The sequence below is a fragment of the Girardinichthys multiradiatus genome, chromosome 6, assembly GCF_021462225.1.
Source record: "Girardinichthys multiradiatus isolate DD_20200921_A chromosome 6, DD_fGirMul_XY1, whole genome shotgun sequence".
NCBI classification, from domain to species: Eukaryota; Metazoa; Chordata; class Actinopteri; order Cyprinodontiformes; family Goodeidae; genus Girardinichthys; species Girardinichthys multiradiatus.
The window spans coordinates 32635049-32648430 of record NC_061799.1 but is presented as its reverse complement, the minus strand read 5'-3'; the positions used below and the strand labels follow the sequence as shown (position 1 = coordinate 32648430).

The 13382-nt window shown below is 38.2% G+C and overlaps 1 protein-coding gene and 1 long non-coding RNA gene across 5 annotated transcripts; one reads left to right on the top strand and one right to left on the bottom strand.

Moving 5' to 3' along the window:
* The first annotated feature begins 149 nt into the window (after positions 1 to 149).
* On the top strand, positions 150 to 4917 carry nmrk2 (nicotinamide riboside kinase 2). 4 transcript variants are annotated; one of them, XR_007038711.1, is made up of 8 exons: positions 150 to 547; positions 653 to 743; positions 1482 to 1530; positions 1742 to 1919; positions 1999 to 2070; positions 2154 to 2260; positions 2352 to 2492; positions 4737 to 4917. XR_007038711.1 is itself a non-coding variant. In XM_047368498.1 (8 exons), exons 1-7 carry the CDS (start codon positions 522 to 524, stop codon positions 2435 to 2437), a joined length of 609 nt encoding a protein of 202 aa, XP_047224454.1. In that variant the 5' UTR covers positions 160 to 521; the 3' UTR covers positions 2530 to 2791. The 4 variants fall into 4 exon arrangements, 3 of the variants coding, with proteins under 3 accessions (XP_047224454.1, XP_047224453.1, XP_047224455.1); XM_047368498.1 differs by lacking the exon at positions 4737 to 4917 and adding an exon at positions 2530 to 2791 and having other exon boundaries at positions 160 to 547; positions 2352 to 2437; XM_047368497.1 differs by lacking the exon at positions 4737 to 4917 and adding an exon at positions 2527 to 2791 and having other exon boundaries at positions 163 to 547; positions 2352 to 2437.
* Positions 4918 to 6470: 1553 nt separating this feature from the next.
* Positions 6471 to 13276, bottom strand: LOC124870543. Its single transcript, XR_007038801.1, has 3 exons — positions 13246 to 13276; positions 12830 to 13025; positions 6471 to 6527 (listed from the first exon to the last, which is right to left on the bottom strand). It is a non-coding gene; the product is annotated as an uncharacterized LOC124870543 (long non-coding RNA).
* Between the last annotated feature and the right edge of the window lie 106 nt (positions 13277 to 13382).

Genomic DNA, 13382 nt, shown 5'->3' with positions numbered 1-13382 from the left:
TAGAATAAACCACATTTTGGTTAAATAAAGTCGCCCTTAAGTCTAAGAAACTTGTCTCTTTCCCACTATTCACCACGTTCTTTTCTGAGGCACCCCTTGTGACTGCATCATTGGTTGCGTCAGCAACGGGTTAGCTTCTGTACTTTTCCTGCATGTGGCCAGCCTCCATTCCCTGGCCCCTGAAAGCAGGTGTAAATTTTAGGATCAACTTTCACACAACAGTGCATCATCTGACGTTCTCAGTAGATGATTGGTGCTTCCAGCTCTGAGGACACAGATTACTGGCTGGTGAAAAGCGGCTCTGATTGGTCTGGAAGGCTGTGACGCGGCCGCCCCATCCTTTAAATGTGCGACAAGGAAACTGTCAGTCAATGAAGTAGTAAAGGGGGGAACATCTGTGGTGAAGGAGAAGAAAAGTGAGGTTTTAACTAAAGCCTTTGTGAGAGTGTTTGCTTTGGTGGGGTTCCCTGCTTTTACTTACTAAATTCCTGAGGTGACCAATAACACAGAAGAAGTCAGAAATGAAGTTCGTCATTGGCATTGGAGGGTAAGTTTCACAAATAAAGATACCAAAATAGATACCAAGCTGCTTTTAAATAATAGTTTGCAAGAAATTGAGATGTAACCTACTTTTGTGTGGAATTAAATTCAGAGTGACCAACGGTGGAAAAACCACTTTGACAAATAGACTACTAAAGACATTACCCAACTGCTGTGTGGTGCATCAGGATGACTTTTTCAAGGTAAAATAAAGTCTTTTGTTCTTTTTCTATTAGAATTGCTATTTTTAAATGAAAAAAATGCAGTTGTTTAGCTGCTAGATTATTTTGCATAAGCTTTATTTGCGCTTGAAGACTTTTTCTGCTAAAAAAAAATAAGAATTTGCCAGTCTGACCTGCAGATGTCCTATCATCGCAGCAGCCTTGTAATTGTCTGGCTGATTGTCTCCTGGACATCCAATGAAAGGGCTGAACGTCGCCACTAAAAGTCAGACTTTACTGCTGGACCCTAAGCAACAACTAAGTTCCTCCTATTGTTCAAAAGAAGCTTGTATTCAAACGCTATATATTTTGTTTCTCCGTTGCTTTTCTGTCCCTTTTTTTGGGGAAAACAGTGCAACTGAAAGCAATTAAAATTTGTACCTCACAAGAAATGCATGTTATTTTGTCTTAAAAGATCTTTAGAAATTGTTGCCAAAACATACAAAATGCTAAACAAATGCGTCATCAGCATACACTATGACCTGCATGCAAAAATTCTTTTAACAAAATGAAAAAAATTACATTAAAAGAGATCTACTCCGCCTGAAATATTATTAGGATAGCTTAGAAAGAATTGTATTGACCACCGAAAAAACCAAAAAGTGTCCCCGCGCATTTACTTTTGGTGGAGACGAGTCCCTGACTTGTCCTGTCCAGGAGGGATCAGGTCCCATTGGTTACTGGGTTGCAGCAATGTTTTGTTGGTGACTGTTATTTCAGAAACCCGATCAAATACAAGCCGGGGAGGACGGCTTTAGACAGTGGGATGGTAAGAGTGGATTTCACGTAGGATAACCCTGCAGTAATGTACTTTTTCCTTTCCTGCACATTTCTTCAATGTGGTTACCAATCAGTCCTAGACCACATATATACTGTAAATGCTACATCATTCTCTAACTGAAATTAATTGGTGAGAAATGTCTACTGCACACATGGTTAAACTTTGTTTTTGTTCTTTTACTCTCCTTGTTCCTCATCAGTGATCACCGCTCTGGACATGGAAGCAATGGTCAACACTGTGAAAGGCTGGCAGGAGAACCCCGTCAAGTTTGCCCGTTCGCACGGAGTCAGTCTGTCACCTGAAGCCGAGGAATCCGACTCGGAGCAGAAAGGGATCCATATTCTTATCATTGAGGGGTTCCTCATCTACAACTATAAGTAACTCACCTTTTTTTTTACACCAACCACTTGACCTCCAAAGTTTCTCCCAGATCTGAGTTCTGGTCTTCCTCCGCAGGCCTCTCATTGATGTCTATGACAAGTGTTTTTACATTTCCATCCCTTATGAGGAATGCAAACGGAGGAGAGGGTAAGGAACTCTTGGAATAATTTTCACAGATTCTAGGACACATTAGGGCATGCCATAACTCTGGACTGAATCGGCCTTTGCAGTACAAGGACATACACAGTCCCAGACCCCCCCGGCCTGTTTGACGGCCATGTCTGGCCCATGTACCTGAAGCACAGGAAAGATATGGACAACAACTGCAACAGAATAGGTTTGCAAAGCCAATATCTTAAATGTCAAAGCAGACACAAAACGCTTCCATCTGGGAAACTTTTGATTCTAACTTGAATTTTTGTTGACAGAATACCTTGATGGGATGACAACTAAGGAAGATATCTACAATGCAGTGTATAAAACCATTCAAAACTCCCTGCTGAATAACTTATAGGTACATAAGGTGTTTAATATTGCATATTAAGGGCTTCAACCCCTGGATAATCCATGTGAGTAATTTTCTCCTCTTCTTTGTCTCTTCAGCAGGAATGGGCCGACACCAGACTGTGTATAGACTTGTAAATATCATTTTGAGTAAATGTGTAACACCGATTCTTTACTTCTAGTCTGATTTGTAAATAGACACCAGTGTAACTTATGAATGAACAGCAGAATAAGTGTTTTGTATAATCGTGTAATTCTTTTTCTAAAAGATAAGTCACCTCTGGACTACCCAGTGTCTAATACCTGTATCTGATGAGAAATTATAAAGCTGTCACTAGAAACAACTTAAACACAACTGAATTCACCTCATGTTTCCTGTTTCCTTCCTGTCGGACCTCATCAAACACCTACACACACCCATGTAGTTCCCATAAAGTGCCATAAACTTGCCAATTTAGTTCCAGATCTTTTGTATTCTTTGAAGATGACTGATAACATTCCTGTAGGTCATCAAATCTTTAAGATTAGATCAAGATTAATTTTCTCTTGCTTGTCATTTCAAAATATTAGTTGTTAGGAAGTCTTTCCAATATGAAATCTAAGGAAGGCTCCATGAATGAGTGAGGAACCATTAAATTAGTTTGAAAAAGAGTTTATTGTAATGTGTCTGAGAAGCTCAGATAGTAAGAGTTCCCTCACAACACCATTTATTTAATTAGTGTAAGGGTCCATTGACTTTACAGAACCACTTATTGTGGCTTTGTAAACGCATACAGACTCGCATATATACATACAGACATACAGACTCGCATATATACATACATACCCACTAATATTTGTGTAAATGTCCCTGAGCAGGCTGCAGAGGAATCTCACACAGTGTGAAGCCAACGTTAAGCATCTCGCACAGTTCTAGCTTAATATTTGAGCATTCTTCTAGTCAGAATTGGTTGATTACCTGTGGCACACAGAGAAGACCTTTTGGCATGGTTCAAACATTGTCACCAGTGTTGAGCTTCAGCCTATTGCAGAAGCTAAATGTTACACTTCAAGATCCAAAATTATCCATATGTAATGTGTTTTTAATATGAACTTTTAAACAGTAATCCACTATCTACATTATTCCATTCAATTTCTACAATGCAGCAGTACCAGTTGTAGCTAAACAGACCATCAGCACAATGCTGCCACAACCATGCTTACCAGTGTTATTAGGTTTGAAGTTTGAATTTTAGATATGCTCTTAGTTATGCAGCATGCAATTACTTCATTACCATCCTTTTGGCTGTCGCCGATGTAAACTTTATGTAAAATCACTCTGTAGGGTAACACTGGTGTTCCAGCATCTTCCAGTTAATGCTAGGCCAGAGCCTTCATGTTCATGGTCGTTTATTGAGCATAATGATCAATTTTCGTTTATTTGAAAGTGCCAGTTTGGGTCAGATGATTGAAAGTTAGAGACATTTATGTGGTCTGTTTGGACAATGATCCCAAAGGCACATCTGAAGTGTTTTTAGAACAGGTTAATGGTCAGTGGTAATTGTATTGTCCCCAATATAAAATAGATTTGGAGCATACATTAAAAAAAAAACAACAACAGCACATGCAGTACACAAAAGGAAAAACAGAACAACTCAAGTTTGACCAATCAGCCTCAAAACATGTATTGTGCAGTAAAGTAACACTAAGGATAAAGCAGGATGGCATCAAGCTTCTGAAACAGCCTCAATCTCAACCCTGTAGAAAATGTAAGAACATTGCTGCTTAATTGCTGGGTCTCTTACAGAAAGCAAACCAATTTAACTAAAAAACATACATTTTTCCAGGAAGGGCAATATATTTTCTACCAAAATTATGCCGGAAGCTGGTTGAAGATGAACTTGCTCTAGGACATTTAACCAACTACTAGTGAGGGGTATGCATAGACCTTTCACCGCTTGTAGATTGAAGAAAATTCATAATAAATTCAATCTTGTAAACCCAATTCTTGTTTTCACAACAAAGAAGTTGAACCTTTTCCTGCTGGAAAACTACTTGTTTAAATAAATAATTAAAGTCCAAAATAATTTGGCATTCATGCCCATGCTGAACAGAACTGCATTCTTGTTATTCACAGCCATTTTAAATTTTATTGTAATCTAATCTAATTTGTTGTAAGTTGTTTCTTCAGCCCCAATCAAATATATTTTGGCTGAATATGTTGCCTTTACGCTACATTTTAAATTTTTGTGTATTTCTGGAGGTTATTAGGAGACCTCTAAAGGTAATATATCTACAAACCCATGTATAAAATGTTCTTTCCTTTACAGCCAGGCAAGGTTGAGTCAGCAACAGAACAACTTGTGTACATCTCACTGAAGCCAACGCCCAGAGCACCAGGTGTTGGGCTTAAGGCTTACGTCATATTTCCCTGCATACTGGAACATTATACTGGACATCATTTGTGTCCCATTCATTGGCCATTAAAGCTGAAACTGCTACATAATCTTATTTTTTGTTCTTTTATATGTTTTTTGTTTCAGACTTTTGTCTGAATATGCTAAAAAGTAAAATGGAGTAAAACACAAAGTGGTGGATTTGTACTTTATTGATATTTTAATACCAAAAGCATGAAAACAATATGGCAAACTATAAAAAAAATTAACAGAACAAAGCAATGATCCATAATTACAACAATTCTTACAATTCTTAAATTCCAAAGACAAGTTTCTCATGTCTAAATTCGATAAAAGCTTCACCTCAGTCTGTATATTCATATGGATAAAGATTGCTCCACACAGTCCTGGGACCACAGAGGGAGTGTCGGGGGAATGTCAGGGTCTCATGATACATCTTTGGGCGACTTCACATGCCAGCAGAGTAGCTGCTCTTCAGGAATAAATTTAGACTAAGGGCCTGAGGTGTCAGGAGAATATACGTAACAAATGTACAGCCAATTACTTATTGCAACACACCCACTCACAGCTCTGAGGCCATGTGTGCTACCCCCCCCCCCCCCTCATGTAATGTGAGAAATCATCATGGAAACCTTCGGACATGCAGCCAGGGAGTCTAAATAAGGACGGAGAGGCAGTGACACAGGAGATAGGGAGACATGTCATGTTCCACAGAGCTATGGTGTGAGTGTGAGTTTCCCCTTGCTTAGTAATTACCACATGACATAGAAATAATTAGGGGATTATATGAGATATTTTATTAAATTAAGAACTGAAGTGTAAACCCAGGAACATTAATCCTTGAATGGCTAGCGCTGGTGTTTTTATAGCAAAAATGTTAACAAACCAGAAAGAAAAACTATCTTTATTACACCCCAATAATCAACATGCTCTGTTTTGTTTTGTTTTATTCCAACAAACTATTAAAACTATTTAAATCATAACTGTATTTTAAAAAGAAAAGTACAGTAAAATTAATCTTAAGACCTTGGAGTGCAGTTTATTGCTGACATAGAAAGTTAAAAAAGGTCAAAATGTATATTCTGTGAAATGAAAAGGAAATGATACATGTTGTTCAAAAAGAGAGCTACAAAAAGTCCTGGTAGCACTCTTTAGAAGCTATGCAGAGGTCACAGCAAACATGTGGCCAGGTGAGACTTCAATTCAATTCAATTCAGTTTTTATTTATATAGCGCCAATTCACAACACATGTTGTCTCAAGGCACTTCACAAAAGTCAGGTACATACATTCCAATTAATCCTAACCATTGAACAGTGCAGTCAGATTCAGTTATTTATTCAAATTGGATAAAAGGTTTTTCTATCTAAGGAAACCCAGCAGATTGCATCCAGTCAGTGACTTGCAGCATTCACTCCTCCTGGATGAGCATGTAGAGACAGTGGACAGTCACTGGCGTTGACTTTGCAACAATCCCTCATACTGAGCATGCATGTAACGACAGTGGAGAGGAAAAACTCCCTTTTAACAGGAAGAAACCTCCAGCAGAACCAGGCTCAGTGTGAGCGGCCATCTGCCACGACCGACTGGGGGTTTGAGAGAACAGAGCAGAGACACAAAGAGAACAAAGAAGCACTGATCCAGGAGTACTTTTTATGGAAAGGAAAAGTAAATGTTAATGGATGTAGCTCCTTTAGTTGTTTCACCTAGAAAGAAAGAACAGATAAACTCTGAGCCAGTTTTCAAGGTTAGAGTCTGAAAGAGAGCACATATAATTAGTTACAGTAAAAGCTCAGTCAATTGCTATGTCTAGGAGAAAGAAAGGATTAAACACTGAAAGATATGATTAATCTATCTTTAGTAAATGGATATGTACCACAGGCTTTTAAGTTAGCTGTAATTAAACCTTTACTTAAGAAACCTTCGCTTGATCGAGATGACTTGAAAAATTACAGACCTATATCCAATCTTCCATTCTTATCTAAAATTCTTGAGAAAATAGTTGCTAATCAAATGTGTGAGCATTTACACAGCAATGACCTGTTTGAAGAGTTTCAGTCAGGCTTCAGAGCTCATCATAGCACTGAAACAGCTCTGCTGAAAGTCACTAATGATATTCTTATGGCCTCAGATAATGGACTTGTGTCTGTACTGGTTCTGTTAGATCTCAATGCTGCATTTGATACAGTCGACCATAATATTCTCTTAAAAAGGCTGGAATATGCTGTAGGGATCAGGGGAACAACGCTAGGCTGGTTTAAATCTTATCTGTCTAACAGATTCCAGTTTGTTCACGTAAATGATAAATAATCTTTAAACTCCATGGCTAATTGTGGAGTACCACATGGTCCAGTACTTGGGCCAATTCTCTTTGCTATACAGGTCCTTCTCAAAATATTAGCATATTGTGATAAAGTTAATTATTTTCCATAATGTAATGATGAAAATTTAACATTCATATATTTTAGATTCATTGCACACTAACTGAAATATTTTAGGTCTTTTATTGTCTTAATACGGATGATTTTGGCATACAGCTCATGAAAACCCAAAATTCCTATCTCACAAAATTAGCATATTTCATCCGACCAATAAAAGAAAAGTGTTTTTAATACAAAAAACGTCAACCTTCTAATAATCATGTACAGTTATGCACTCAATACTTGGTCGGGAATCCTTTTGCAGAAATGACTGCTTCAATGCGGCGTGGCATGGAGGCAATCAGCCTGTGGCACTGCTGAGGTCTTATGGAGGCCCAGGATGCTTTGATAGCGGCCTTTAGCTAATCCAGAGTGTTGGGTCTTGAGTCTCTCAACGTTCTCTTCACAATATCCCACAAATTCTCTATGGGGTTCAGGTCAGGAGAGTTGGCAGGCCAATTGAGCACAGTGATACCATGGTCAGTAAACCATTTACCAGTGGTTTTGGCATTGTGAGCAGGTGCCAGGTCGTGCTGAAAAATGAAATCTTCATCTCCATAAAGCTTTTCAGCAGATGGAAGCATGAAGTGCTCCAAAATCTCCTGATAGCTAGCTGCATTGACCCTGCCCTTGATAAAACACAGTGGACCAACACCAGCAGCTGACACGGCACCCCAGACCATCACTGACTGTGGGTACTTGACACTGGACTTCTGGCATTTTGGCATTTCCTTCTCCCCAGTCTTCCTCCAGACTCTGGCACCTTGATTTCCGAATGACATGCAGAATTTGCTTTCATCCGAAAAAAGTACTTTGGACCACTGAGCAACAGTCCAGTGCTGCTTCTCTGTAGACCAGGTCAGGCGCTTCTGCCGCTGTTTCTGGTTCAAAAGTGGCTTGACCTGGGGAATGCGGCACCTGTAGCCCATTTCCTGAACACGCCTGTGCACGGTGGCTCTGGATGTTTCTACTCCAGACTCAGTCCACTGCTTCCGCAGGTCCCCCAAAGTCTGGAATCGGCCCTTCTCCACAATCTTCCTCAGGGTCCGGTCACCTCTTCTCGTTGTGCAGCATTTTCTGCCACACTTTTTCCTTCCCACAGACTTCCCACTGAGGTGCCTTGATACAGCACTCTGGGAACAGCCTATTCGTTCAGAAATGTCTTTCTGTGTCTTACCCTCTTGCTTGAGGGTGTCAATAGTGGCCTTCTGGACAGCAGTCAGGTCGGCAGTCTTACCCATGATTGGGGTTTTGAGTGATGAACCAGGCTGGGAGTTTTAAAGGCCTCAGGAATCTTTTGCAGGTGTTTAGAGCTAACTCGTTGATTCAGATGATTAGGTTCATAGCTCGTTTAGAGACCCTTTTAATGATATGCTAATTTTGTGAGATAGGAATTTTGGGTTTTCATGAGCTGTATGCCAAAATCATCCGTATTAAGACAATAAAAGACCTGAAATATTTCAGTTAGTGTGCAATGAATCTAAAATATATGAATGTTAAGTTTTCATCATGACATTATGGAAAATAATGAACTTTATCACAATATGCTAATATTTTGAGAAGGACCTGTATATATGCTTCCAATAGGTCAAATGATCAGGCAGCATGGGATAAATTTTCACTGTTACGCTGATGATACGCAGCTTTACTTATCCATAAATCCTGATGAACCCAACCAGTTAGATAGACTACAAGCATGTCTTGAAGACATACAAACTTGGATGACTTAAAATTTTTTGCTTCTAAATTCAGACAAGACAGAAGTTGTCGTCTTTGGACCGGAGTCTTTAAAAAAGAAACTGCTTAGTCAATTACTTAACCTGGTTCCACATGAGAGGAGCCTGATAACTAAAGGATCTGCCTCCCATTCTACTTCTAGAGACTCTAGGAACCACCAGTAAACCTGCAGTCTGAGAACGAAGTGCTCTGTTTGGAACATATGGAACAATCAGATCTCTGATGTATGATGGAGCTAGATCATTGAGGGGTTTATATGTGAGGAGGAGAATTTAAAATTCTATTCTGGAGCCAATGAAGGAAAGCTAAAATAGGAGAAATATGATCTCTCTTTTTAATTTTCATCAGAACTCTTGCTGCAGCATTTTGAATCAGCTGAAGGCTTTTAACTGCATTTTGTGGAGATCCTGATAGTAAAGAATTACAATAGTCCAGCCTTGAAGTAACAAATGCATGGACTAGTTTTTCAGCGTCACTCCTGGATAGGATATTTCTAATGTTCCGGAGATGAAAGAAAGAAATCCTAGAAACCTGTTTAATATAGGATTTAAATGACATGTCCTGGTCAAAAGTAACACCAAGGTTTTTTACTTTATTACCGGAGGTCAATTTAATGCCATCCAGGTTAAGTGATTGACTAAGCAGTTTCTTTTTTAAAGACTCCAGTCCAAAGACGACAACTTCTGTCTTGTCTGAATTTAGAAGCAAAAATATATCTTCAAGACATGCTTGTCTTGTCAGGATTTATGAATAAGTAAAGCTGCGTATCATCAGCATAACAGTGAAAATTTATCCTATGCTGCCTGATCATTTGACCTATTGGAAGCATATATATAGTAAAGAGAATTGGCCCAAGTACTGAACTCTGTGGTACTCCACAATTAACCCTGGAGTTTAAAGATGATTTATCATTTACATGAACAAACTGGAATCAGACAGATAAGATTTAAACCAGCCTAGCGCTGTTCCCCTGATCCCTACAGCATATTCCAGCCATTTTAAGATAATATTATGGTCGACTGTATCAAATGCAGCACTGAGATCTAACAGAACCAGAACAGACACAAGTCCATTATCTGAGGCCATAAGAATATCATTAGTGACTTTCAGCAGAGCTGTTTCAGTGCTATGATGAGCTCTGAAGCCTGACTGAAACTCTTCAAACAGGTCATTGCTGTGTAAATGCTCACAGATTTGATTAGCAACTATTTTCTCAAGAATTTTAGATAAGAATGGAAGATTGGATATAGGTCTGTAATTTTTCAAGTCATCTCGATCAAGCGAAGGTTTCTTAAGTAAAGGTTTAATTCCAGCTACCTTAAAAGCCTGTGGTACATATCCATTTACTAAGGATAGATTAATCATATCTAAAATGGGGCTGGTAATCAGAGGGAACACTTCCTTAAATAATTTGGTTGGGATTGGGTCTAACATACAAGTTGAAGGTTTAGATGAAGCTAATATTTCTGATATCTCAGGAAGCTCCACAGGACCAAAACAGTCCAAACACATATCAGGTTCTGCAGTTATTTCCAATGTTGTCTCACATGCTGAGGATGAAGTAATCATCTTCGGGAGTATGTCAAAGAGAATCAATTTTATTTAAGAAGAATCTCATAAAGTCATGACTGCTAAGAGCTAAGGGAATGGATGGCTCAACAGAGCTATGACTCTGTGTAAGTTTAGCAACTGTACTAAAGAGAAACCTAGGATTATTCTTGTTCTCTTCTATTAATGATGAGAAATAAGCTGTTCTGGCTTGGCAAAGTGTCTTTTTATACAACAGTAGGCTATTTTTCCAGATTAAGTAGGAATCCTCTAGGTGTGTAGAGCGCCATTTTCTATCCAATTTTCTAACATTGTGCTTTAAAGTACGCTGCTCTGAATTAAACCAAGGAGCCAGCCTCCTATGAATAATTATCCTCTATCTCTATTTCAAAGGGGCTGCATTGTCTAATGCACCACGCAATGATGAAGTAACACTATGAACAAGAGAATCAATTTGTCAAGGGACAGAAATGAAATTATTTTCCTCCTCTGTGTTTTTCTGTGATAATGAGAAAATTAAAAGTGGAACAGATTCTTTAAAGGTTGTTACAGCATTGTCTAATAATGATCTATTATAATAAAATTTTCTTTCAGGTGTGGATTACTCGGTTAAATTATACTCAAAGGTCATTAAAAAATGGTCGACAGGACAGGGTTATGAGAAAATATTATGTCTTTACACTCAATGCCATATTTCTTAAATAACACTTTTTGGCCAGCATAAAAAAACTCAATTTAACATAAAACTAACACTGCACAACACCATAAAACAATCATCTCCAATGTAAAACATGGTAGTGGCTGCATCATGCTGTGGGGATGCATTTCTTTGGCAGGGAAAGGCAAGCTAAAGGACATATGGAGGTGAATACAGGACAATCCTGGAAGAAAACCCTGTTGGAGGTTTAAAATGATTTTAAAATGATTTGAGACTGGAGGCTCCCTGAAGCCAGAGCCACAACTAAATTATTTAGATCACATCTTATTAATGTGCTAGGACCACCCAATCAAAGTCTAGACCTAAATGTGATTCAAAATCTGTAGTATACCTCGGAAATCACAGTTGACAGATACTGTCAGTGAAATCTGACTGTGCTTGAGTGATTTGACGACGAAGAATGGATAAAGTATTCAGTCTCTAGATGCACAAAGTGAGTAGAGGCATATTCCAAAAAACCTGCAGGTGTAACTCCAGTGAAAGGTAGTTCAGCAAAGCATTGACTCAGGTAGGCTGAGCACATTTGCAAACCATAGTTTTTCATTTTTTATTTGTTAAAAATGTGGACTACCATGTATCATTTACCTGCTAATTTGTGTTGGTCTTTCACATAAAGTCTCCAACAATACACAGACATTTGTGGTGATGACATGCCGAAATATGTAAAGATTCAAGGGGAATGAATACTTTTGCTACATTGAGCCATAAACACCAACAAAAGCAATGTCTGCTGCATGATTTGAGCAATTTCTAGTCAGAAAATTTTAAAAAAGCATAAGGAGGCACATAAACAAACATTGTTAATGTTCTTTCCATTTCTGCTCACACTTTTGGTTTAAAAACATAAAAATATTAATTGGAAACAACAATGAACAAAACATCAACATTAACAGACTTTACCACGAGTAAAGCAACACAAATATAGGCATCCAGACTTGATTTAGTATAAATATACTTCATATTCTACTTCATATGTTCAGAATAATAAACATAATGTATTAAGAATTATTTAATTAACTACTTGATATAACTAATAATTTGTGTAAAGCTCAATAAATACAGGCTCTAAATTAAATGTTGTAATGTAAAAGCTGTAAATGGTGTTACACTGTTACCATGCCCAAACTGTTTCCAGATCCTTTTTTCAGGCTTATTGTTGCTTCACTCTCATAAAAGAAATTAAGGTCAAGATATATCCTCCTTACAAGACAAGCTGTTCATGTGGAAGGTGATAATTATGACAGTCAGAATAAAATGTTTTCAATAGATCACATATTAAAGGTTGCAACACTAATTTGTCACATGTCGATGAATGAGAAAGGGGAAGACGGACACAGTGTGTGGTTAAAGGCTAAAACTTGAGGAGAGCTGACTGAGCAGATACTAGCAACGATTAGTCAGACACAAGTTAGACATGTCACACTAAACGACATGTCAGATCAGTAATTATTTAGTAATATTACACTTTAATTAAGGATTAAGTTCAAAACACATGTCTTTTATGTGCTGTTTTTGGCTTGAATATACACGTAGGAGCAGCGTTTATTCATTTAAATTTTTTTCAAACAATTTTCCAGCATCTCACCTGCTTTGTCTCCCCATGATCAGTGGTAAACTCTCTGAATTTATCATTTTACTCCTCAGAAGAGCAGAGTTAGGCCTCAGAGAAACACAACAGGTATATTCCATGAACGGGGGGAGTTTCTTGTAGTAATACCCATTTAAGACCATCGTCTTCTTTATTTCTCACAAGAAGCAAAGTTGTGAGCAGCCTGGGATACCTAGATTGATATATTCAAAGTGTAAAAGGATTAGTCTTTCATTCAGGGAGTAATTTGTTGTTGCTGCTCCCGTACCATCAAAACAACCAGAAAACTTTTGCTTTATTTCCAAGCATTCCTAATTTACAGTAAAAACTATTATTTGTGCAACATTTGTTGTGATTTGTTTTACTTTCAGTTCATACACACACTAAAGGCTCAATTCAACATTCATACTTACTGGCTATACATGTCCTGCTCAGGAGGTCTTGTGCCAAACCTGTGCTGAGGATCAGTGCTTCTTATAAATCAGGGCTGTGGCAGACAGCAGAATGGGGCGGTGCTGGACTTCAGAACAGGAGTAAGGTTTCTCTGTCT

What these genes read in the sequence shown, in the direction of transcription:
- nmrk2 (XM_047368498.1), top strand. Translation starts at nt 522, where the DNA reads ATGAAGTTCGTCATTGGCATTGGAGG. An exon ending in TTCGTCATTGGCATTGGAGG is followed by an intron (nt 548 to 652) that starts GTAAGTTTCACA and finishes AATTAAATTCAG; the next exon opens with AGTGACCAACGGTGGAAAAA. An exon ending in CGGCTTTAGACAGTGGGATG is followed by an intron (nt 1,531 to 1,741) that starts GTAAGAGTGGAT and finishes GTTCCTCATCAG; the next exon opens with TGATCACCGCTCTGGACATG.